General features: G+C 41.6%; 1 protein-coding gene across 1 annotated transcript in view; it reads right to left on the bottom strand.

The window, feature by feature from the left end:
- The window catches only part of LOC126184375 (palmitoleoyl-protein carboxylesterase NOTUM), a 328408-nt gene that overhangs the window by 102596 nt on the left and 197860 nt on the right, over positions 1-27952 (bottom strand). The window contains exon 5 of the mRNA XM_049926760.1: positions 11093-11145. Within this exon, the coding sequence (XP_049782717.1) occupies positions 11093-11145 (53 nt within the window). The remainder of the gene's footprint in view (positions 1-11092; positions 11146-27952) is intronic.

Here is a 27952-nt window from a genome sequence, read left to right as displayed (position 1 = left end):
AATAGGAACCCATGTCTGGAAACATACCACTTCCGTTCTATGATGGTCGCTATTCCGATGTTTTCAACTTATTCACTTCTGGATCAGGAACTGAATTAGGTGTGATGCAGTGCAATTATTACGTAAAGATTTGAAAGGAAACATAACAAAGGATCCATTTATCATTTAAGCACATTTTTTTGTATCAACACTTAAAATTATGTGCTATATGTACAGCATACTGGGTTATTGTTTGTTTTGGAATAATGCAAACACATAACATTTAAATGTTAATACAAACAAATGAGTTTAAGTGATAAATGGATGTTGAATTATGTTTCCTGCTGAACTGTTACCTAATAATTATACTGTATGATGCCTAATTCAATTCATCCAGCAGAAGTGGATGAGTTAAACATCTGTATTGAAACAACCATAGAATGGAATGCTATTTTCTGGACATGGGTTCCTACACAAAATATTATATACACACTCCCTCCTACAAGTCCTAGACATTTGTAATGGGAATTTCTGAACACACTGAATATTGACAAACTTCAAATATAATAGAATTGAACCTTTATTCACCTTTCAGTATTTTTCATAGAGTTGGCTTTGTCAAAGTTTACAATTCAGTTAAGTTTTATATAATAATCAATTATTTACATAGAAAAACACAGAAAATAAGTGGCTTATTTAAGAACTAAAAGGTTTTATTTATCATATAGGAAAAACATATATTATAATGATTAGTTTCCAGGAATTCTTCAACTGAATAGAATTCATTTAAGAGATTATGATGAGTGTTTTGAGGAACAAACTGAGAATTTGAATTCATGTCTGGTAATATCATCCAGCAACTCTACAGAGCATTGTAATTATATGGAAAACTGCCTGCAGCAAGGCCCTCTCTCCAACAATACATGCGTATTTGTACGCTGACGGGACACAAGCTGTGTTGTCGCAATAATGTTGGATGTGTTCTACATCTACTCTTCATAATACTGTGTGATATGTTCCACTTGCAGTATGCAAATACAGAAACTCACATTTGCTGCCAGAGGGGTCACCTAGTGGCAGAATTGCCTGCTATAACTTAGACACTCTATATTAGTTGTTGGATGATATTTCAGGACATGGGTTTCTATACACAGTTTGTTCCTATTGATTCCTTGAACAATAAATTAGAATGAGGCATGAAAATGTTGAAAGAGAGTTGTATTACTGAAATTCAAATGATGGAGAACTAGTGACATAATAAGGGCACATGGAGTTGCAGATATGAAAGGCAACAGAATGGTGTACCAAGACTAAGACCAGTATTACACCATCAAATTTCTTCTTCAAAGATTTGATCAAAGATGTGATCAAATATTTGTCAAATATATTTGACAAAGATCTTTGACGTGGCACTAAAAATGTGTATTACACTGTCATCATATTTTTCGTCAAAGTTTAAGACGGCTGACAACAAAAACTTGTTGCCAACAGCAATTGCATGTACCACAATTGTACTGTGTGTGCACATGCGGAAGAGAAGCAGGGGGAAAAAAGGGAACATACCTGGGTGAAGCAATGGGTTTTACAACGACACGATAAAAGCATTCAACAAAACTTGTTACGTGAGCTTGTAGTGGAGGACGTAAAGTCAGACATCAGTTAAGTAAGAATGGATGAGCATACATTTCTGTATGTGCTCAGTGGAGTGTATCCTCATATCACAAAGCACAATACTCGCTTAAGGACCCCTGTATCTGCAGAAGACAGGCTCACTGTAACACTCCGATTCCTTGCTACAGGAGAGGGTTGGGTTAGGTTATGTTATGTTAGGTCTCCAGTCTTCTTAATCTATTTTTGTATTCAGGGTGCCTCATGTTGTAAAGTGCCTCGTCAGCTTCATACATCTCTATTAATTTTGTAGTTGTTGGTACACACCAATTGTATTTACCGGTAATGTTTATAAAAACACTACAGGTGACAGAATGCTGCCGTGATGCTAGCGCTCCACGTGGTAACATGTCACATTGCAGTGATCAGAAGACAAGCGACTTCTTTGATCAAATCTACAGTGATGCCCTGGCTTTGATCAAATATTTGACAAAGTTTCCTATTACACCATCAAATTTCTTTGACAAACATATTTGACAAAGATACTGGACAAAGAAATTTGATAGTATAATACCGGCCTAAGGAATCTGTAAAGGATTAGTTAACATAGGTGCAAGGACAATCTGCTGCAGTGCATAAGTGTTTAGGAACCAAGTACACAGAAAGCCTGTTCAAAATTTAGGAGAGTACTGATACAGATATCACACTCTGACCTAAAACAGTAGAATGTAGCACTCTAAGTGAATGAGTATGGAGCAGCATTTCATGTTATTGGAATACAGATCCACAGTCTAGAAAAATGTGATTGTAGAGAATGATTTGCTGAACTGCAAAAAGTTTCTCAAGTTGGAAACCATGAGATCAGTCCACCCAAGAGAATTTAAAGAGACTTTACAGATGATCTACTCAGTTACTGAAAAGGCTGAGATTAGTCATTTGGTGAAAGATTTTGAGTATAATTTTGTATTAGAATGCTGTTCCAACGAACAGCAGATGGGAAACAATTAGGAAAGATTATTATCAAATGTGGATGCATCAAGTGAAATATTTATATGACCAGTTGGATGCTGAAACTTTGATTTTCCATTTGGAGACATGCTGAAACTTTGATTTTCCATTTGGAGACTAAAGATAAATTCAAATTGCATTGACTTACTGTGTCATTGGTTCTTGGTTGAGTACTGTATACATTATGAGAGAAAATACACGCAACACTGGTGTAATATTATACATTATTTATTGTTTTATTTTACAAACCCTAAAAACCAGTCTGCGTGTATGTTTGGGATCTCCTCCCAAACCCCTGGTTCGATTTCAACCAAATTTGCTACAGAAACATAAGGTCTGACAAGTCTCAGCACTGTGCATTTATAATCTCCTAACTCCAATAGCAGCGCAGATTTGGGTAAAAACGTGTTTTTTTGCAGCCCCTAGCATACAGGCTGCCCTGATGACAAACACGTGTGGAAACAGCATCAACTTGCCAGTTCCACCCACTTTGGAGGGCAGCCTACATGTCAGGGGCAAAAATGGATTTTGTGGCCTCCGACATGTAGGCTGCCCTCCATGATTGATGTGTTGGAGTAGTATTGACCTCCTTTCACAAACTGCTTTGCATTGTGGTCTGTATATCAGGGGCAAATAAATGATTTTCAAGCCTCCAATGTGTAGCTTTCCCTGCATGACAGGAATGTTTTTGATGTAGAATTGGCAATCTTTATTGAACTGTATCGCAGGGATACATGTGCGAGTGAGTGCAACTGGGGACAGGCTGAGATGGTTCGAGACTAGAATGGACAAAGCGAGGGGGAGGAGCAATTATGCAGAGAGAAATGAAAAGGGGGAGATGCATGAGGCAGGTGGAAGGTGTAGAAGGGTAATGGTAGGTAGAAAGGGAAGAGGGAGAGGCAGAGATGAAAAGAGAGAGAGGGAGGAGGCTATAGTCAGAGGAAGAAGGGAGGAAGAGGAGAGGGTGAGGGGGAGGGAGGGAGGGAGGGGGAGGGAGGGAGGGAGGGAGGGAGGGAGGGAGGGAGGGAGGGAGGGAGGGAGGGGGAGGGAGAGGGAGAGGGAGAGGGAGAGGGGGAGAGAGAGAGAGAGAGAGAGAGAGAGAGAGAGAGAGAGAGAGAGAGAGAGAGAGCACACTGGAGATTAGACTATGTGTTATGTTTTCTGCTCCCAAGAATAACTAAAATTATTTCGCTTTTTCATGCTATATATAATGCAGGTGCACACATAGTATGTCATATGAACAGGAATGTGTAAAATTGTTATCTATGCAAACTCTCATTTGAACTAATATCTCAGCTGTTTATATTTATGTTCCTAATGGAAGTAATGCAATTAGTTTTACTGAAAACATTGGCAATTAAAGGATACAGATAATTAAAGTTATGATGATGTCATGTAATGGAGTAACTTTGTGAGCTAATCAGTAGCTGAAGAATTATTCTTAACACTCATTCAAAAGTGGGCATTCCCAAATTTTTTACGATGTATTTGGAATTATATAAAAGTAATTAACTTACAAAATTTCTGACACAAAACATACAGACCCTCCACATTTCAGTCACCTATTTTGTTTTAATGACTGTAAGATCCTGAACGTTGACAATATGCTTTTGTTGCTGTAATTTTTCCAAGTTAGACAACACCTTTCACTACTTAATCCAGTCAGTAATTAAGATTTCATATAATTTATAATCATAAAATATTTATTTCAAGATGATGCCATACTTGTACACAGGAGATTAAAAGAACAGTGTAATAATAATATTCCATGTACTTTTGTAAATTACTCATCTGAAATATTGTACATGAACCAAACAACAATAAAGTCTTAGAGTCCATGCAGAACAGCTAAATCCAACCTAAACAAATTTCAAAGTATTATGTAGTTTCAGAATTCACATCATGTGCTCATGCCTGTCCTTAGTCAACCCCTCCCAAAATAAGCAGTCCCTGTCCCACCTGTGTACCACTGCTATCTCTGTGACAGATCGTGTTAGACTGGTACACAGATAAAATATATATGTAAGTTTGCATGAAAATGTATGACAGCATTTCTCAGATAATACCAATATATCAAACTGTGTGAAAATCTGTGTATTACTGCCCTAATGCTGTGTTGGTTAAAGTGACTCTCTGTGCTTCAATATAATATGCGCAATGAGTACATTTCCAATGTATATCAAACTGTTTACTGACATTTTTCCTGACTGCTTTATGTGAAACTGTAAACTTGTGACATCAGAATGCTAATGTTCCATTAATGGTATTTATGAGACAGTGTTGTGAAATATGTGAGCATGTTGCTAACTATTCCACGTGCACTGTGTTAATCATATTTCTTCCAGTATGCATTTGTGCTGTCACAGTGAACTTTCAGTAAATCTATGTCATTGTTGGGTAGTTAGATGATGAGATTATAACAAAGGAGATGCACTTTCATTTACCTGTGTACACTGTGAACTGTGAAACTGGATCTGGTCACCAACTTTGATACAGTGAAAATATATTGGGTTAAAACGCATTTAAAACATATTTCATGTACAGTCTATATCATTTGCAACTCTCCTGCTGGTTATCGTTTCTCAGTACTTCAGTTCAATAAGATATGAGACTCCAAGATGCTATAAGACTGAATGTAACAATAAAACCACAAGCAAGTGGAACATCACAAGAGAATGGAGGAAATGGTCAAAGGAGGAGGGGTGGGGGAGGAGGAGATGAAGAGACAGAGAGAGAGTGGAGGAGGAGACAGACAGGTGGGGCTGGGAAGATGAGGTGGACAGACATAGGAAGGAAGAGATAGACACAGAAGGGGGAAGGAGGAGGTGTGTTCAATATATGTGTTGAATGCATATGTGAGTGAAGTCACAGGCAAGAGACTAGTAGTAGTAAATACTGTAGAATAGTACACAGGTGTCATGTGCATTTTCATTTATAAAGAAGTTCAAATGAATAAATGCAAAAATAAAAGAAAACTCCAGATGATTTATCTTAGGCCTTCAGGGGTGGTTGACAAACCACATGAGAACATATGTAGGTTTGCTTCCCTGGATAAAGGGTAGCGCTTGAGCCTAAGAATATACTATAGACCAGAAACCCTAACTGAAGCTGGAAATGTAGAATTCCTAGAAGATCTTCCACTCAATGGCATACACTAAGCACATGGTATTCTCAATTGTACTTCAGATCTTCTTCGTTTCCCATTCTATCTCATACACTACTGGTATCTGGGGAATGTAGTTATGACTTCTGTGGTTTAATCAACAACATTGGATGGTTGTTAATACAATTTAGGAAATTGTGTTTAGGAACTCAAAAAATAGGAGATTTAAGTTTTTGAAACATATAGTCAGGGGGTCCACTGCCCTGTGGTGCACACTGGTGTGACAAAAACAATATCCCCAAATAATCCTCAGTTCTATTTGTCACTTCTGAGCTGCAGTTTCTATATTTCTCCTATTGTCTTGTATGTTTATGTAGGCACTAGGTAAGGAGCAGAAAGAGCATAGAAGGTGCAATGTTTTGTTATAACTATATGTGACTTGATATGGTTGCCATAATGGTGACTTTAAGCAATCTAGTGTTGAGCAGGACATTGAAATTATGCCTGTTTAAAGCTACTGTTGAAGAAAAAGTGCAGTCAGGGCAGTCACATCAGTAAGGATTATTTCAGGCATAACAGAGGCAATATTGGAATCATTAAGGTGTAGTTGTTTATTATGAGGTAAGAGCAGATAATTACATGCTCATGCCATGAGGAGTGTTGCATGAATTTTTTATGTTGTGGTTTTAGCAAGTACTGCTGACTGCATGTCAAGGGTGAACCCTAGTTCCACTAACAAAATTTCTACATCTACACAATCTGCAAGCCACTGTATGATGTGTTGTGCAGGGTACCTTGTGCCACTACTAATTTGCTTTCCTTTTCCACCTGCAAATAGAGTGACGCAAAAATGACAGTATTTATGTCTCCATACAACCCCTAATTTCTCTTATCTTTTTGGTCCTTACACAAAATGTATGTTGATGGCTGCCAACTTCAAATGCCAATTCTCTAAATTTTCTCAGTAGCATTCCTTGAAACAGGCCTTCCCTCCAGACTTGATGAAGACTTGACCAACCTACACCTTCATGTGAATTCACTGAATGCAAAGTAAGAGTGGACCAAGAACACTATGCTGACCTCTTCCTGCAGTGGCAGCAATCACATGACAGTACTTTTGCAATTTTGTAAGGGTTGTTACATTTGTCTGTGTTTTTGTAGTATGTAGGGACTTTAGAAAGTAGGTTACACATGTCAATCCACACTAAGACAATTGTGCAACAAGAGTGGCATATTGTCAGAAGAGACTATATATTCCAGGTTTCCTGCAGATACTTCTGCTGTGGTACAGATAATAGGTGCATCAGAGGGTGCAAGCACAATGATGCAGAAACTGGAAATGTATGCCAAAGTTTAAGTCTACAGGATGGTATGATTCTCATGCGCAAAATGCATAAATTTCACATAGATTGACTGTGAAATACTAGTGGTATATGGATGAAATGCAATGTTGCATCTTGCCATAGTGAAATGGTGGCAACAATTTGACTGAGGCTGGACAGATGACAGTGATGCTGATTGGGAAGGAATTCCATCAATATCAACCACAGATTACAATGTCCATGCAATCTTTTTAGCTGGCTGATGGCTCAAAATGGCTCTGAGCACTATGGGACTTAACGTCTGAGGTCATCAGTCCCCTAGAACTTAGAACTACTTAAACCTAACTAACCTAAGGACATCACATGCATCCATGCCCTAGGCAGGATTCGAACCTGCAACCGTAGCAGTCGCGCGGTTCCAGACTGTACTGCCTAGAACCGCTCAGCCACCCTGGCCGTCTCAGCAGGCTGAAAGAACAGCTGGGAGGAAAGAGATTTTTTAATGATGAAGACATCCACAAGCAGTTCTTGAATGACTCCATGACAAATGAGCAGATTTCTATCATCAAGGAATTGATTCATTGGTAAAATGTCCTGACCATTGTTTACAGAGACTTGGTCAGTGTGCTGAAAAATAATGTCATGTGTCTGTGTCACTTTAATGTGTAGTACAACATTCAATAAATCTTATTTGGCATGCTGTAATAATATGTAACTTAGTTTTTCAAGCCCCCTTGTATGTTTTCCTGATTGCATGTTACATGCTTTTTCTCTGTTGTGCTGGTGTTTTCATAGAAACAAAGGTAGTGGGTGTAACAAACAAAATAAATCATAATTACATTATTGAGCTGCAATGATCCACCAGAGACCACAGATCCCTTATACAGAAATATTCTGAAAATATTCCTGAACAACCAATGAAATTTTGTCAGTGGTGTTGAGATCAATCCTGTATAATGTCAAGTAACTTATCCTTTTTTCAAGTGCCCTTAGCACTCTAGATGTAAACTGAGTCTCCTGTATGTCTAAAGCTAACAGAGAACTAAATACATGATGTCTCTGCTTGTGTCATATACTTATATTAAAACTGTATTTCCTCTTTATAAAAAAAAAAAAAATTGTAAGGTTGCACTCAGTAGAGTATGATTATTAACTTTGCGTGGGTGTATTGGTGTCAAAATCTTTGAACATGATAAACTCATCAGCTAACATTATTGTGGCACCGTGATCCTTCCCTACACGGGTATTTTCAGGGGTGCTTTTGGCCCTGTCTTCATTGTTATGGATGACAATGTGTGACCATATTGAACAGCGCAGGTGGAGGAACTCTTGGAACAAGAGGACATTTGGCGAGTGGACTACTCTGCCTATTCACCCACCTTAAATCCCACTGAGCACATGCGAGTGCAGTACATCTTTCAATATGTCACATATGTTATGTTCAAACAAGGGGGCAGAGAGTGGTTCATTATCTCACTTGACTTTTATTGTAGCAGACCACGGGACAAATATTGTGACCTTCAATTGTCTGATCTGCTTATTAAACTGTTAGAGAGAACATTTTAATATGTTATCACAATGGCTGACACATTCCCAGATGATTTTTAAGTGTTCAGCAAGCCACATTCTCTTGAATTTTTAATTTGCCCTTATTTTAATACATCAATTATCATTTTAACATGACGTTTTATTATTGGAAAATTTGACACTTTCACATTCTGCATGACTAGATATGACTGAGTTGGTGAATTTTACCTGTGTAAACCATATTTGTCTCAAACTATTTTAGGAAGAGAACTAAAAACTTTAGTGTTGAACACATTGAACACACTCTCTCTCTGTCTCTCCCTTCACACTCCCCCCCCCCCCTTTTTCTCTTTCTCTTTCTCTTTCTCTTTCTCTCTCTCTCTCTCTCTCTCTCTCTCTCTCTCTCTCTCTCTCACTCACTCACTCACACACACACACACACACACACACACGCACACAATATCTACAAATTATGAATCACTGACTGTAGCATAATAGAAGGGTCATGGAGTTTACTTATATTTATCTGCAGCTTTGTGGATACAGTTACTGGTATTGATCAACTGTGATGCATCACGTATAATTAAAGAAATATTATAGAATTACATTTTCTGGAAGAAAGATATTGTATGTGTCTCAGTATGGTGGCAAGCTGTTTAAGATTAAAGCTGCAAATTGATGTTTAAAAGTCTAGCTCACTAAGATTAAAGTTGTACAATGTATGATAATACACTCTTAGACCAAAAATTTTATGCACCACAAAGGAATTATTCAAATTGGTCCCAAACTGATATTCATACAGGTATTGACAGAAAATGCAAAACTGTAAACTGTTGTAGCTGATGGATGAATGTGTGATGCAGCAGTACAATTTCATCACACAACTGGCAAGGCTAGTAAACAGTGGACATGTTGATTCCAGTGCATAAAATCTTTGTGAATTTCATTCTGTGTACTCAGTTGGACAGTAACTATGCCTCACCAATGGGTGCGTGAACAATATACGTAAGTGCCTACATTTCAGAGATGATGTGTAGTTGTGTTCAAAGAAGCCAACTAGAGTAATATGTGAATAGCTCAACATTTGATCAGGAGCTATGCCACTATTCAACAGTGATGGCAGGAATGGGTGAACCATAAATAAACACAGCATCAAGAAGGAAGTGGTCAACCTAGAGAGATGCCAGAACATGAGGACTTAGCAATCGTGAGAGAGGCACCCAGAACTTGGGTTCATCAATATCATTGATCCGATGTGCAACTGGTATTTCAGTGACCAAAGGGACCATTTATAGGTGACCCACAAAAAGGGGACTGAGCTCCCATTGTGACAACTACCATTGATCCCTGTACACTAATAAGCCCATTTGCAGTGCTGATGGACACATTCAGCATGGAGCTCACTGACTGGAGTAAAATTGTCTTCAGTGATGAGTCTCACTTTAAACTGAGCCTCAGTTACCAATAAAGGCACCATGGACAACAGTGGGATACCAGCATGGCTGTCTCCTGTCACATGACCTGATAACCAGGACCCATGATCTGGAGTGTGATTTCATTTATAGCAGGACTCCTTTGATTGTCATCTGCAGCACTCTTACAGTGCACTGGTACACTGACAATATTCTATGCCCATTTTGTTGACATTCACAGCAAGCCACCCTGGGCTTACATTTCAGCAAGATAATGCCCACCTACACACAATGAGAGTTTCTACTGCTTGTCTTTGTGTCTGACAAACCCTACCTTGGTCAGCAAGGTTGCCAGACCTTTCCCCAATAAATAATGTTTGGAGCATTATGGGCAAGGATCTCCAACCAGCTCATGATTTTGACAATCTAACATGCCAACTGTACAGAATTTGGCATGATATCCCACAGGAGGATATCCAACGACTCTGTCGATCAATGTCGAGCTGAATAACTGCTTGCATAAGGGCCAGAGGTGGACCAACATGTTAGTGGCTTGCTCAATTTGTGAAGCTCTTTCTGTTGAATAAATCATTCAATTTTTCTGAAAAAGTAATCATTTTTTGTCTATACATGTATGTCACATCTACTGATTTCTTTCTGATTCGGATGATTCCTTCATGGTGCATCTTTTGTTGCTTTTTTTTTTCTTTTTGTCCTAGAGTGTATTTATGATTTACTTCATTGAGCTATAGAGGTGGAGGTTAACATTCAGGAAGGTGGCGGAGGAGGGCCAGGTAAAGCAAATGCTGAAGAAGCTGCTGAGGTAATGGATAAATAAGGATAAGGTGTTTTGGACCTATGTTCATATCACGATCCTATCATTAATGAACCTGACCCAAATAGGGGTTTGGGATTTTGGATGGTTGAGAAGGTTACCTCTAGATTGCACATAAGGGGTTGGCACATAATAGTTACATGTAAATGCAACACTTGAGGCTCTGTACATTCAATTGGAGGATTTTGACAATGAAGACAAATATCAATTGCTACTTAAGCCTTTTTAACATAAAAATGAAATGAGATATCTAACACTTGTGGTTGTATTACCATGCTTACCCTCACAGTTTACATACCTTCAAGGAACACTATCCATCTATTACTGTTGTTTGATCTTCGTAGGTAGAAGCTAGAAAGATGTAAAGATAACATTATCTTCATGTGGTGTGTGGCACAAAGAGTGAAAACTAACAAAATTTGAACATAACTTTGATTCTCAGACATGCCATGAACAAACATGTGTAACAACAAATAAATGCTGTACTTTTCATATATACTTCATATTTTGGAAAAGCCGAGATAAAAAATTACAAGGTGAAACTATATTCCCTGAATAAACAATTTTTTCTGTTTTTTCATTCCACATCCTAGAAATTCTTTCCATGCTTAAAAGTTACATAAGCTAAGTGCGTGTGTGTGTGTGTGTGTGTGTGTGTGTGTGTGTGTGTGTGTGTGTGGATACCTGGTTCATGATGTGTACTCAGTATAGTGAATCCCAAATTTTGCATACAAGGAGATATTAAAGAAATTGTGTATTAGCAATTACAAGGCAGATAAGTAAATAAATAAAACAATCAGCAGTGAATGAGGTAATGTGCACTACAGCATCTGCAATACAATCTTAAGATCTGTGCCATGAAATTATGTTTACTAAAGCTTGGCTAATGGCTAGTTTCACTTCACAATATTTTATTATGCAGAGAAAGATAATTTCATTTGTACTAGTCAATTGCAGACATGCCTCTTCTCTGTTCTGTATTTGTTCTTGTTGTGTATACAGGCAGTTATGGAGGATCACATAGTGGGGATTCCAAACCATAATGCAACTAGGCATCTTGTATTACTATATCCATTTTCAAGATATGTTATTGATTAGCAAGGCATATATAAACAACAATGTCAGATATTGGTCCGACTTTATTATCAGCCACCATGTCATCACAACACAGACTTTATGGTAAAGAAGAACATTTGAATTTCATTTGTGGCATGCAAATGTTAGCAAATTTCACTAGGAGAGGAGGAACACATTTTACTATATTTGAATCTGCTATGACAAATAGATATTGTGTAATAGGCTGCACAGTTTAATAAATCAAGACATGATGGAACTTTTCTCAGTTACAGAAATTTCTGATACCATCTAAATTCTGGCCAGATTTTAGACTATTTTTGATCTATAAATTATGTAATCCGTGACTGTGGATGTTCACAAAGTTTTCTAGCCATCGAGAGCAAATTTGCCACAAATATGATTTTTCGTTTATATATCAATATTTTAATATACTGGGATTACACTATGGACATTACTTTTCAAATAAATGACAGCAAATGCTAATAAAACAAACTATATAATTTATCATTATTTTATAATATAATTATGACAAAACATAAATTACTATTTAAATTTTTATCGTGATATTATTAATACTCAAACACTGTTTCATTATAACCTTAAGTTAACAGCTTTAAGCATATTTTCAATAACTTAAAAACTTTATCATCGCCTGTTATTTTCAGATATCCTCAAAGGAATTAATACTTATGAAAAATATCTAACAAATTAAACCTGAATTAAGGTCTAAAAGCAGACATTACATAAACAGTGTTTTGGCTCATAGAACATTCTGAAAGGTTTGAGAACAATTTAGCATGGTTTATATTACCCTTGATTGGCGCCAACTGTGTCAGACTCATTTTACCGTTGGAAGCGTTGACATCATGGAGGTGTGGGTTTTAGAAAGGTAATGAAACTGTTCTTAGGTACACTGACGGGAAAAAAAATCGCAGCACCAAAAGTAATTAATGCAGAGAAATGAAATTTTGGGAACGCATTTGTCTAGGTAACATATTTAAGCGATTAACTTTGCAAAATCACAGGTTAATGTACGCGCAAGATAAGCCAATTCAAATGTGAAAAAATAAAAAAAAAAAAATTGTTCAAATGGCTCTGAGCACTACGGGACTCAACTGCTTTGGTCATAAGTCCCCTAGAACTTAGAACTACTTAAACCTAACTAACCTAAGGACAGCACTCAACACCCAGCCATCACGAGGCAGAGAAAATCCCTGACCCCGCCGGGAATCGAACCCGGGAACCCGGGCGTGGGAAGCGAGAACGCTACCACACGACCACGAGATGCGGGCTCAAATGTGAAATGAAGACACATTAATAGCTGGTGAAACCGCCAGAACGTGGAGTACAAGCATGCAAACGTGAGTGTGTCGTGTTGTACAGCTGTTAGATCTCAGTTTGGGGGATGGAGTTCCCTGCATTTTGCACTTGCTTGGTTAATATATGGGCAGTTTATGCTGTTTGTGAATGACGCTGGAGTTGTCTTCGAATGATGTCCTATGTGTGCTCACTTGGAGGCAGTTCTGCTGATAGGGTAGGCTAACGCAACATGTCAACACTCTGTAGAGCATGTTGGATTACAATAACGGTATGTGGGCGATCGTTATCCTGCTGGAAAACAATCCCTAGAATGCTGTTCATGAATGGCAGCACAACAGGTCGAACCACCAGACTGATGTACAATTTTAAAGTCAGGGAGAGTAGGATAACCCCGATAGCGCTCCTGGTGTCATAAGAAACGGCATCTGTGGCCATAATTCGAGGTGTAGGTCCATAGTGTCTAGCATGCAGACAGGTTGGTTGCAGGCGCTCAACGTGCCTCCTTCTAACCAACACACGGCCGTCACTGGCACTGAGGCAGAACCAGATTTTATCGTAAAACACAACAGACCACCATCCTGCCTTCCAATTCGCTCTCGCTTGACACCAATGAAGTCGCAAACGGTGGTGGTTTGGGACCACAAGCATACTACAGGGCGTCTGGCTCAGAGCTGTCCTTGAAAAACCTTAGTTTCAACAGTTCGTTGCGTCACTGTGGTGCCAACTGCTGCTCAGGTTACTGCTTCAGATTCAGAACAGGGCACAAGAGCCATACGCTGGACACGATGGCCTTCCCTTTCGGGAGTGCAAGCGGATGTCCGAACCCCGGTCTTCTTGCGACCGCACGCTAAAGCGACAAACCGTTGGCAGAAATCACGTACAGTGGCTACAATCCTGCCAAGTCTTTCTGCAATATCGCAGCACGAACATCCAGCTTCACGTAGCCCTATTATACGACCTCGTTCAAACTCAGTGAGATGCTCATAATGGAGTTTTAGTGAGATTAAAGGAATATTTGACTAATATCAACTTAACACGTCCTGTCTCAAAGGTAACCGACGCTCACGACCATTAGAGAGTGTATTTAAAGCAAACCTGATTTGCATCCTCATAGTGGTGCTACTAGAGCCACTGTTAAGCGACTGGCGCGAACGATGAATGAGTATCATCTTTCAGATGTGGCAACACACCTACCAACTGTCGTTTATGATGCACAAATTCTTCTCGATGTTGCGATTCCTTTTCTGTCAGTTTACTTATATGTATTCTAAATCTGTGTTTTTTCTTGTAACACTGAATTGTGTTTGTGATAGTGGTTTGTTTTACACTGAATGAGAATAAAACCAAATATTTTTAAAACAAGATCTAGTGCTTCAAGCTTGTCTTAACAAACAATCAAGAATTGGATTCCTTATTATGCTGTCAGACAATAGTAAGCAGTTAATTGTCTGTGGTGACTTTAGTGCAAATTTTCTAAAGTATGCTGGTAGGGAAAATGATCTGGAAACCTTAATAGTATCCTACAGTCTGATTTCAGTAATTAACTTTCCAACAAATGTGGATGAAGACAGTATGACTCTAATTGATAATGTTTCCTTTGGTGACTTTCAAAGCAGGAAAATAACTGTATACTCAGTAACAAATACTCTCTCTGATCACGAAGCGCAATTAATTAGGATAAATAACATAGTGTCTTACAGTATGGACACTACTCAGTGGAAATCAGTTAGAATAATTAATGACTCCAGAACAAATGTTTTTGGAAATTTGTGGAAAGTTCCTATGGGACCGAACTACTGAGGCCATCAGTTCAAAAAATGGTTCAAATGGATCTGAGCACTATGGGACTTAACTTCTGAGGTCATCAGTCACCTGGAACTTAGAACTACTTGAACCTAACTAACCTAAGGACATCACACACATCCATGCCCGAGGCAGGATTCGAACCTGCGACCGTAGCGGTCGCGCGGTTTCCTGACTAGCGCCTAGAACCGCTCGGCCACTGCGGCCGGCGAGGCCATCAGTCCCTAGGCTTTCACACTAATGAATCTAACTTAAACTAATTTACGCTAAGGACACACACACACACACACACACACACACACACACACACACACACACACAAGCACAAACAAACACAAACACAAACACACACACACGCACACACAAACACACACGCACACACACACACACACACACACACACACACACACACACACACACATGCCCGAGGGATTCGAACCTCCGACGGGGGGAGGCGCGAGAACCGTACATGGCGCCTAAGACCGCGCGGCTACCCCGCGCGGGAACAAATGTTTTTAAGAGTTGTTTACAAGAGATGACCTGGGATGAAATTTAAAATGCACTAAATACTAACATAAAATTTAATCCATTCCATGATAAATTCATACCATTATCTGAAAATAGCTTTTCGCATAATTCCTAAGTCTCTGCCTCCAGCACACTGCAAGATAATCCCAGAAGGGCCACTGGAGCTTCTGTGGCCGATCAGGCTGTAAGGAACGGGTTGTGTTAAAGGACATTACGATCCAGAATTCCTGTTCGAGTACCCCGCTTGACACGATACCATCTCGCAGCTCAGCAGTTCTGCTGTTCCCATCTCCACTGGCAACTTCGTCGCTGGTGAAAAGTGTTACTCACAGACGAGTTCAGATTTCCGCCGATGCAACGTTATTGCCACGTTCGTGTGCAGAGTTGCCGTGGAGAGCGCTACCTGCCAAACGTTCTCCAGGAAATCTACAGATTCGGTCAAAGTGATTGAAGGCATCAGTTTTGACATCTGTACCGATTTAATCATTGTCCATGGTCACCTTATCGCCAAGCTGTACATCAAACAGATCCTGATGTGCCATGCGGTGGTTGCTGCATACTGTGGTGGCCCTAAGTTCTTTGTCATGCACGATAATGCCAGGGCCCACTTGGCAGGCATCACCGGGAATCTCTTGCGAAGCCTGGACACTGCAGTAATGAAATGACCAGTGTGAGTCCCGATCTAACCCAACCCAGTATGTGTGGGACATGATTGACAGACGTGTTCGTGGTCTTCCTTTCCCACCACAGACTCTCCAAGAACTCTCAAGAGCTCTAATTCAAGGTTCAAACTGGCTCTGAGCACTATGGGACTTAACAGCTATGGTCATCAGTCCCCTAGAACTTAGAACTACTTAAACCTAACTAACCTAAGGACATCACACAACACCCAGTCATCACGAGGCAGAGAAAATCCCTGACCCCACCGGGAATCGAACCCGGGAACCCGGACGCGGGAAGCGAGAACGCTACCACACGACCACGAGCTGCGGACTCTAATTCAAGGATGGGAATGGATACCACAGGGTGACCTCCACAGACTTATTCGGAGAATGCCACGTATGTGTCAGGAGTTGATAAACATTCAAGTAACGCATACACGTAATTAAAGCTCTCAAAGTCCAATAAAAGAATCCGGGATGACGAGATGAATGATTGTTTCCACTTTGTTTGCGGCACCTGTCGGACATTTCACTTCTTGTTATGTAAATGAACGCGGATGTAATGATGTCTTGTTGTGTACTTAATTTGTGAAAGATAAAGGTATAACTGGTAACATATCCAATCCTCAATTGTTGCACAATGGACTACGGCTGACGTCCAAATTCATGTTCCCCTAATTCTTTTGAGCAGTGTATCATTGACTTGTTTTTCTGGGAATGGCCTCAACCTCAGTTTTAAAAAGACGCAACATGTTCATTTCTGTACATGCTGGGCTACTACATCAATGATAAGTGTACCAAATGGCGTGGAAATAATAAATGGGGTGGAAACTTCAAAATTCTTAGGTGTCCTTATTGATGAGAATTTTAACTGGAACACCTAAAACAATTTAGTTCAGCCACATTTACACTTAGAATCATTGCAAATCTTGGGGACATACAAATCAGTAAGCTAACATATTTTGCATATTTTCATTCAATAATGTCATATGGAATAATGATATGGGATAACCCATCTTTAAGAAAAAGTATTCGTTGCCCAAAAATGTGCTGGCACAATAACATGTGGTGCTCACCCACGATCATCTTGTAGACGTCTGTTTAAGGAGTTCGGAATTCTGACTGCTCCTTCAAAGTATATTTATTCCCTCACAAAATTTGTTGTAAATGATCCACTACAGTTCAAAAGTAACAATGATATACGTAATTAGAAAGCCAGAGGGAGAAATGACATTCATTGCTGCACATTAATGTTGTCTGTAACAAAAAAAGTGACGCACAATGCTGTAACAAAAATTCTTGTTCATTTACCCAGTGATATAAAATGTCTGACAGACAACAAAGCACCGAATGGGATAGCGCAGTGGGTAGCACACTGGACTCGCAATCGGGAGGACGACGGTTCAAACCCGCGTCCGGCCATTCCAATGTATGTTCTCTGTGATGTCGCTAAACCGCTTAATGCAAAGCGCAGGATGGTTCCTTCGGAAGGGCACAACTACTTTCCTTCTCCATCCTTCCCTAACCCGAGCATGTGCTCCGTCTCTAATGACCCCGTTGTCGACGGGACATTAAACGCTGATCTATTTCTCCTCCTCCAGACAGCAAAGTAAAATTTGAAAACAAACTGAAACAGTTGCTCCTTGACGATTGCTTCTAACCCGTAGAAGAATTTCAATTATTGTAATCTGTAAAAGGTGGTGGATGGGAATTACTAACCCACTTCTGTATTAAAAAAATTAAAAGGGTCGGCGTTTAGCCATATTTACAAATGTGATGTGAACTGAAAATGACTCGTTTCACGTCATTATGATTTATCGTGCATGATGATCCACGGAACATCGCACCACCCAGCCTGATAGGTGGAATTAAAACGACGCAGACCCCTAGACACTGACACCATTTGCAAGTTAAGTAAACTACGTTTCATAAAATGTAATCATGTTTCTCTTACATAGCAAATACACTGACATTACAGTGTTGCTCACTCACATGTAATGTCAGTGAGAGTAAACATTCTGTACGTACTTTATTAGGAGAGAATCACATAGCATCTGTTTTACTCTTATGGTGCATGCAAAATGAACAGATGTATAGTTAATTTCGAGGAATCCCAAGGGAGTGTTAAAGGGCCGTTACTCTTTACAGTGCATAGTAATGATCTAATGGATAATGCTGAAAACTCCGTTACACTTTCTGAAAACAATGGTGTTACCTATAGGTACATAAGGTTGTAACGCTAGAATACTAGGAAGATGCAGGTTCGCCGACCCCTTAAATAGGCAAACTGACCCACTACTGTTACTTTACATTACCCACTACTGTTACTTTACATTATTGACAAAAAATCACTGGAAACACCTAGCAGTAAAGTGGAATGACCAAATAAACTAAAATGTAGGAAATGCAGATATCAAGATAAGATTCATTGGGTGAATCTTAAGAAAATGTAATTCATCCGCTAAATAAATGGCTTACTGAACACTAGTTCAGTTGATTCTTAAATACTGCTAATCAGTCTTGGAGCATTACCGAGCTGGTTTAGTAGAAGAGACAGAGAAGATCCAAAGAATCGGGTTCGTTTAGTCGGAGCGAGAGCGTTATGGAGATGCTAAAAAACAAAGAAAAAAGTGGTAGACGCCACATGAGGCGTTGTTTATGTTGAAATCCCGAGAGCGTGCGTGTCAAGAAGAGATGAGCAACATATTACTTCCTTGCAAATACGTCTCGTGAACCGATCGCAACGAGAAAGTCAGAGAAATGAGAGTCCATTTGGATGTTTGCTGACTATCATTCTTCCCACGCACCAAACGTCAATGGAAGCGTAAGGCGGGAAAAGACAGTGGTGCCAAAAGTTCCCTCCATCATACACGTAAGGTGTATTGCGTAGTATGGATGTACAGGGTAGGGCAAATGAAAGAGGCCCGGACGAGTGGATACGATAGGCCGTGATTTTGTAGCAGCATTAACGAATGACGAAAAGACCTACAGTTACTTCCAACAGGATGGAGCAACTGCTCATACAGCCGGCAGAACCTTGGAGCACATTTACACAATCTTCACGCCTGACAGAGTTGTTAGCAGAGGTCAGTCTCGTCGCGGATCTAGCTGGCCACCTAGGTCACCTGATCTGCAGTGTGCAATTACTTTGTGTAAGGAGTCGTCAAGCCTAAGGTGTATCGCAACAATCCTCCTAGTCTTCAAAAACTGCAGCAGGACACTTCGGATGAAACTGCAGTAACACCAGCAGTCCAGCTTCGATCAGTCTTCAGCAACTTGCTGACCAGGGCCCGAAAGAGCCAAGAGATAAATGGTGTTTCCTTTCAATATCTGCTGTGGTCAGGTTGGTGCTGTATTTCCTTACCTCTGCTGTGTTTCTTTATACCCTGGAACTCTGTTTTCTGGGACACTTTTATTTGTCCCACCATGTAGATACCACTCTGAGACAGTTGTGGAGTGGCAGGGTAGTGTATTGGCTTGCAAACTGCACAAATCTCTTGTAGGTTGCGGTTGGCGAACAAATGGATGCTCGTAACCAGCCAATACGTTCCAGGGTCGTTCGTCAACGAGAGATGATAACAAATATATCAGAGACCCCGTTTATAATCCATCTAAGCACATCCCACACAAGACTACCTGCTTTTCGACATCCACGCAACCTGCCATTGGCATGTACCTCGACTCACCAGTCCAGGCGATCTATCTTTTTCCACCCTTAAGATGTACAGTGGTGCCGACTCTATGAACTCGCTACCACCTATGCCGTGTGATGTGGGACTACAGGTACACGTGTTGAGCGTTAGCTTCTGTGCGCCACGGTGTGGAGGTGGTTCTGAATGGAATGAATGCTCACCAATGTCCCAGCTACCCCCTTTTATAATTTTCCATAGTTGACGGTAACCTTTGGCAGGAGTAAATTTTGCCCGTGGCAGTTCGCTCACGGCACACCCTTGACAGAAGTATGTAAAGAGCCCGTGCTTGCACTACCTCGGAAATGGAATATCCCAGCCTCCCACGATCTGGCCGTGACCAAATGTACTAACAGTGTATCTCTTGCCCATCATGCGCTCGACTCGATTAACCCATCGACAGCTATAGACATATAGGCATATAGATAATCGATTTTTCCTCGCTCTATTTGCGAATGGAACAGGAAAGGTCATGACTAGTAGTATTGTATTGTATGGCATTGTATTAAACCGGCGACCTAGAAACGAAGCCTCTCCTTCGTCCCGCCGTAGCCCTCAGTGGTTCACAACCCCACAACAGGCCACAGCAGTCCACCCACCCCACCGCCGCCCCACACCGAACCTAGGGTTATTGTGCGGTTTGGCCCACAGAGTAATTATCCGCCGGGCGGATTCGTGTCGGCCGCGCTGAGTGGCCGCGCGGTTTGAGGCGCCATGACGGACTGCGTGGCCCCTCCCGCCTGAGGTTCGAATCCTTCCTCTGGCATGGGTGTGTGTGCTGTTCATAGCATAAATTAGTTTAAGTAGTGTGTAAGTCTAGGCGCCGATGACCTCAGCAGTTTGGTCCCTTAGGAATTCACACACAATTCGTGCCGGGGACCGGCACGCCTTCCGGCTCGGGAAGCAGTGTGTAAGACCGCACGGCCAGCCGGTCGGGCATGCCTAGTAGTGGTATGGGGTACCCTCCGCGGAATATGTATGTAGATGTAATGCAGCAGGACCCACGAGAAATACGGGCCCCGCAACGAAGTTGTGATGTTACAGTAGTTGCCTTGTCCGCCGTACATCGCGAACGCTGGGCCCCGTGCAGGGCCAACAGTAAAGGTCTAAACTTTGTCGCAGGTTATCGAGAGTTGCTTTCAAATTCTGAAGGTGGCAGGGGTAAAATACAGGGAGCGAAAGGCTATTTACAATTTGTACAGAAAGCAGATGGCAGTTATAAGAGTCGAGGGGCATGAAAGGGAAGCAGTGGTTGGGAAGGGAGTGAGACAGGGTTGTAGCCTCTCCCCGATGTTATTCAATCTGTATATTGAGCAAGCAGTAAAGGAAAGAAAAGAAAAATTCGGAGTAGGATTTAAAATCCATGGAGAAGAAATAATAACTTTAAGGTTCGCCGATGACATTGTAATTCTGTCAGAGACAGCAAAGGGCTTGGGAGAGCAGTTGAACGGAATGGACAGTGTCTTGAAGGAAGGATATAAGACGAACATCAACAAAAGCAAAACGAGGATAATGGAATCTCGGGTGATGCTGAGGGAATTAGATTAGGAAATGAGACACTTAAAGTAGTAAAGGAGTTTTGCTATTTGGGGAGCATAATAACTGATGATGGTCGAAGTAGAGAGGATATAAAATGTAGACTGGCAATGGCAAAGAAAGCGTTTCTGAAGAAGAAAAATTCGTTAACATCGAGTATAGAGTTAAATGTCAGGAAGTCGTTTCTGAAAGTATTTGTATGGAGTGTAGCCATGTATGGAAGTGAAACGTGGACGATAAATAGTTTAGACAAGAAGAGAATAGAAGCTTTCGAAATGTGGTGCTACAGAAGAATGCTGAGGATTAGATGGGTAGATCACACAACTAATGAGGAGGTATTGAACAGAATTGGGGACATCTGTCATGCGACACGCCGAGTTATTCGATCCACTGTTTCTCCAACCAGTTGCTGCCGCTTATTCAGTTGCTTATGAGTGCGTCGTTGACGCATTTCTGCTTCTACCAACTGAAGTTAATTCTGGAATCTTAATGAAGACGCTCCAGTAATTTGTACTACTAGATAAAGACGAGATATTGTTTAACGTTGTTATGAAAAATCTCGAAAAGTTCTTGACACATTTACTTTAGATTTTTACAGGAAGCTCTAATAAACATTTGGACATACACAAAAATGGAAAGTGCTATTGATCTGCGGTTTTGACAGGATGGATTGGTAGTCAGGGGCTCGTATTGTTAGCCAAGAAACAAAACGTAATAACACTTAGAAAGCTTATTTTTTGTGCAAACATGCGCTTCTTTAAATGCAACAACGCCTATTGACATTAATGAAATAAAAGTAGGGTAAATCAGAAGGTCAGTGGTATTTGTTGGAGGACAACAGTGCAAGTAGTTAACGAGATATCGTATTCTGAAAAGTTTCCACACCGACACTTGTACAATGGCTGTGGGAGCACACACTAAGGAACAACAGAAATGCATACACTAGTTTTCTGACCAGTAACGAGACAACTGACCATCACATGTTGTGTTCAAAATGACCACCGGCAGCGTTGATACACGCTTCCATTATGGTATGGAATGACTGCTGTGCGTGTGCTAACATTTCCGTGGAGACGTCCAAGCAGCCTGCAGTAATACGTCGTTGGATATCATTGGGTGTAATTGGTATGTCCTTCTAGACAGCGTCTTTCCGCTTTCCCCACAGAAAAAAAGTCTATAGGCGCTAAATCTGGGGAATGGGCCAGCTGAAGTACAGGTCCTCTGCGTCCAATCCAACGATTTGGAAACAAATCATGAAGACATGCTGTAGTACTTGGTGCACTATGGGCTGGACAGCCATCACGTTCGTACCACAGGTTCCTCCTAGTCTGCAGAGGAACATCTTCTAGCATCCGTGCAAGATGGGATGTTAAGAGGCTGCAATACTTGTGCGCGTTCACTGTTCTATGAAAAAAGCGCATATGAGCTGATGCTTCACTTTCCCACACCACACGTTTACACTCAATGGATGCTGACGTTCCATCTGACTAAGACAACGGAGGACTATCTACAAACCAATAGCGCATGTTTCAGCGGTCCCCGCCGTGACTGGTAAACGTGCATTCATCACTACATAAGATACACGATACATCTGTAGTCTCCTGTCTTAATGAAGTCAACACGATTATCAAATCGTTTCCGTGAAGCTCTTGACGGAGATAGATGTGGCAGGGCTGGAACCTATGTCGATGGAGAATGTGTGCCGACCGCTGTGGCCTAGTGGTCCTAGGCGCTTCAGTCCGGGACCACGCTGCTGCTAAGGTCGCAGGTTCGAATCCTGCCTCGGGCATGGATGTCTGTGATGTCCTTAGGTTAGTTAGGTTTAAGTAGTTCTAAGTCTAGGGGACTGATGAAAAAAATGGTTCAAATGGCACTGGGCACTATGGGACTTAACATCTGAGCTCATCAGTCCCCTAGAACTTAGAACTACTTAAATCTAACTAACCTAAGGACATCACACACATCCATGCCCGAGGCAGGATTCGAACCTGCGACCATAGCAGTCTCGCGGTTCCGGACTGAAGCGCCTAGAACCGCACGGCCACCGCGGCTGGCAGGGGACTGATGACCTCAGATGTTAAGTCCCATAGTGCTTAGAGCCATTTGAACCATTTTTGAGAATGTGTAGGACACTTACTTGATTCATGCCACTTCCTCATGCAATTGCGCGGGAGCTAACATGCGGATCACCTGCAGCAGCAGCAAGAACATTAATTTCCTCCTGCTCTGTTGTCACTTGTTTCCTTCTGTTACGTTGCCTAGGTGTTGCTCTTTGACTTTCACGTAACTGGTTGAAAAGGTTGATAACTAATTGCGAGTTGGTTGATGTCTATTGGGATATCTCGCCGCCTACACCTTACAAGAACGAATTGCATTCTTCCTATACTCTCCATACACCATGAAGATGTCGGCTTTTTCTGCATTGGTAAATCCCATCGTCCTCTCACGAGTGCTACTGCCTGAATCGTCACACGCTAACTAACTAGCACATCGCGATGCACTCAAGGAACACACAAGAATACTGTAAGCAAACAAAACAACATCGTACTCAGCAACTACACAGGTTGAATGGCACAAACAAGTGTCCGTGGTGAAACTTTTCAAAATACGATAGCTAGTAAACGACTCACACTTTAACTCTGTAACAAAAACTGCTGATAGTCTGATTTATTCTACTTTTAATTTGTTAATGTCAATAGGCATTACTTCATTTAAAATGTGTAGGTTTACACAAAAATACATTTTCTAAATATTATTACAATCTGTTCACGTGTTAACAATACCAGCACCTGACAACCAATCCATTCTGTGAAAATCATACATCAACAGCACTTTGCATTTCCGCAGTCTCTGCGGTTCAAGTTTTAGGCGATTTACCCTACATACTGATGGGAAAAAATCGCAACATCAAGAAGGACTTGTGCGACATAAAAGAAAGTTGGTAGGCATGTTTCTACATCTGGAAGATGACGTCTGTTCAAATTTCGCGCCAGTCACATAAGAATGGCGCTATTAGTGTCACTATGAGGATGCAAATCAGGCTTGCTTTAAATACACGCTCTACCGGTCGTGAGTGTTAGTTACCTTTGAGACTGGCCTTGATGAGTTGATAGTCAAGAATGATTTGAAGGCGACAAAGACGCCATTACCAGTACCCCACTGAGTTTGAAGGAAATCGTGTAATAGCGCTACGAAAAGCTGGATGTTCCTTCTGCAATACTGCAGAAATACAACTAACTGTTACAAATTGGTTACTTGAAGCACAGCTCCGAGCTGTAGTGTGCATTGTACTGACCCCAAAACACTGCCATATGCGACTTCAGTGGTGAAAAGCAAGAGCTCATTGTAGGGCAGGGTGGAGGTCTGTCGTGTTTTTTGATGAAAGCTGGTTCTGCCTCGGTGCCAGTGATGTTCGTGTGTTGGTTAGGAGATGAGCAGTTGAGGGCCTGAAACCAAGCTAGATGTGCTCAATATACTGGACCTAAAGCCGTAGTTATGGTCTGGGGTGCGATTTCCTATGACAGCAAGAGCAGTCTCGTGGTACCCCACGCACCCTGACTGCAAAATTGTACATCTGTCTGGAGGTTCGACCTTTGTGCTGCCATTCATGAACAGCGTTCTAGGGGCTGCTTTCCAGCTGGATAACGCTCTCCCACATACCGCTGTTTCAACCCAACAAGCTCTACAGAGTGCCGATATGTTGCCTTGGCCTGCTCTATCAGCAGCTCTGTCTCCAATCGAGCGCATATGGGACATCCTAGGGCGACAAAACCAGTGTCATCCGCAAACAGTAAAAATCTTCCCAGTATTGACCGACCGAGTGCAACAGGCATTGAATTCCATCCCACAAAATGATTTTTACGACCACAGTTCTTACGCTGTGTAATACGGCTGCATGAGGTACACCATTCCTTGTAGATACGCTGGTCAGTCGCCCGCAGCTCGTGGCCGTGCGGTAGCGTTCTCGCTTCCCGCGCCCGGGTTCGAATCCCGGCGGGGTCAGGGATTTTCTCTGCCTCGTGATGGCTGGGTGTTGTGTGGTGTCCTTAGGTTAGTTAGGTTTAAGTAGTTCTAAGTTCTAGGGGACTGATGACCATAGATGTTAAGTCCCATAGTGCTCAGAGCCATTTGAACCATTTGAACGCTGGTCAGTTCACGTTGAAACATCGACAAATTAGGCAACTTTACCCACGGTGTGGTCAAGGAAACGTCCAAACACGATAGTTTCTTTCTGCCGTTCTGGCACGATTCCACGTCGACCCATCTTACTGCGCTGATTCTATATAACCGACTGGCACATACACATCACTTCATTGCCATGACTTAGATCAACGGCGGAAAATTGTATGACCTCTGGTACCAGTTCTTCTCCATCTACAGCGCTCCAAAGTAACCAGTGTTCTCATTTAAGGAGGTGACTAGTATTTCGTTCGATGCTTATCAACCCTTCAGAGCCGATCCGGCTTACCTGGATTCACAGGCGCTACTCACCCCTATGCTAATGAAAAAAAAACTGGAAATTTGTGGTAAGGTCTTATGAGAATAAACTGCAGAGGTCATCGGTCCCTACGCCTACACAGTACTTAATCTAACTTAACTTACGCGGTGGACAACACACATACCCATGCCAGAGGGAGGACTCGAATCTCCGACGGGGACTATGCTAATGTTTGCCGACGCTACATAGTTTGCTCTACCATATTCGAATACAGTTCAGTTCCATTCACGATACATATTGTCTATTAATGTCCAAAAACATTTCACAAACATCGCCGCTTCCGACGTGGTTGCACCCCACGCGCCATCCTAGATTACTGCGTTACGTGATCTTTATTGTCGAGATCCTATATTTCAAGTCTTCAGTCTACAGGAGTCGGAGGACTTTGGGGAAACAACCACTAATCCCTGCGATTAAACAACGCTTCAGGACAGGAGAAACCACAGGAAAGTAGTTTAATTTTTCTATTTTTAATTTCAGGTTTTTGTGAAAATTCAAATTTATCATCTAGCAATACACACGGGTAAACATTTCTCCTAATTTATAAGTCAATTTCGACTTCGACAGAACAGTCCACAGATGCACTGTCGGTACTCTGTGTCCAACGGTCACAGTAATTCCGGGAGCAACCCTGTCGCCATCATGTACACTTGCGATCTCACCTCCTGGACGCATGCGGGTGACTAATATCAACTGCCTCGCGTCTCTGGAGCGAATTTCCATACGCCGTCCGCGCACACAGGCGAGCACAGTCTGAGTCGGTGGCGGCGATTGCAGCGGCGCCTACAGGACGGTATCGGCAGCATAGCTGTGGGCGCTCCACTCTTCCCAAAAGTAATCTCGTTGCGTTTGTTACGTACCTCATTTTTTCTACTCACTCATACTGGGGCCGGGATCTCAGACCCTTCTGAGAATGTTGTCGCAATCACAGTTTACCAGTAAGTTGGTCATTAATTAGTATCTGAATGGCTTCTTTTGTGACGTAGCGCTAATACTATATTTGACTGTTTGCGACAAAATCCTGGTGCGATCGTATTCCGTAGCATATAATGCGGACAAACCGTCGAGTTATTTGGTTGCAGTAGAAGGGTGTGCTGCTGTCGGGTAATTTCCAAAAATGATTGCCTATCGAAGTCGCGGGGTCCAAATGATACATATCGAACGTGCGATAGTAAATCGATCATTATGCTACAGGGACAATTCCCTTTTTCCCATAGCCAGGGTAAACTCTGCCAATATCACGCAAGAATATCGGCAGAGTGTCGCATGCGTTAACTTTCCCCTGCAAACGCAAGTTGTGAAAGTATAGGTACTGAAACAAGTACAGTTGGTCCCTTTGTCCGGGACGCCTTTCTTTTTTTTATGGAAGACTTAAGAGTATTTCCACAGCCACTCAATATTCTGGGTGTGGACACTGGGGTCATCCGAGGACACGAACTCCACAGAATGGTTCACGAATTCGTGGTCGAACCCTTCAGCTTTCAGAGTCTTGTAAGACTGTAACCCGTCTGTAATAACTTTAGTACCAGGCAGTATGAAGTGTTTTATGAGACCCACTAAAGTGACCTTGTCTCGGGACAATACTCTGACAACGAAACACTTCCGAGACTCTCTTTCTGTTCCACCGAATACCCAAATGTGATCTATTGCACTTTTTGAAGGTCGTCCTCTCTGGTTCTTTCGTCTAGCTATATGAAATTCGTCTACTTCTACAACTTTATTCGCTCCACCAATTGATACACCAGCATTTGTCATTACCACGTAACAGACTGCTCGGCAAAACCCGAAGTAGTCACGCACGGTATTTGCAGATAACTCAGTTTCTGATGCTGTTGCTTGCAACGTGTAGTCTCGAATCCAGCACGATACAAGAATTACGCTCGTCTGAATGGATAACTTTGAAGAGTCGCACCACGTATTTTTCCTGGAACTCGTTCGTTTTCCGCACTCTCCGCAATAAAATTTCAGTATTGACACTCCTCTTAAGACGTTTTACAGACTTTGCAGCACCACAGTCAACACAGTCCCTCCTTCCCTCGTCCGGC

This window comes from Schistocerca cancellata, chromosome 4 (genome assembly GCF_023864275.1).
Source record: "Schistocerca cancellata isolate TAMUIC-IGC-003103 chromosome 4, iqSchCanc2.1, whole genome shotgun sequence".
Lineage (NCBI taxonomy): Eukaryota > Metazoa > Arthropoda > Insecta > Orthoptera > Acrididae > Schistocerca > Schistocerca cancellata.
Note: the sequence above shows the minus strand (reverse complement) of the source record. Positions and strands in the feature narration are given on the sequence as shown.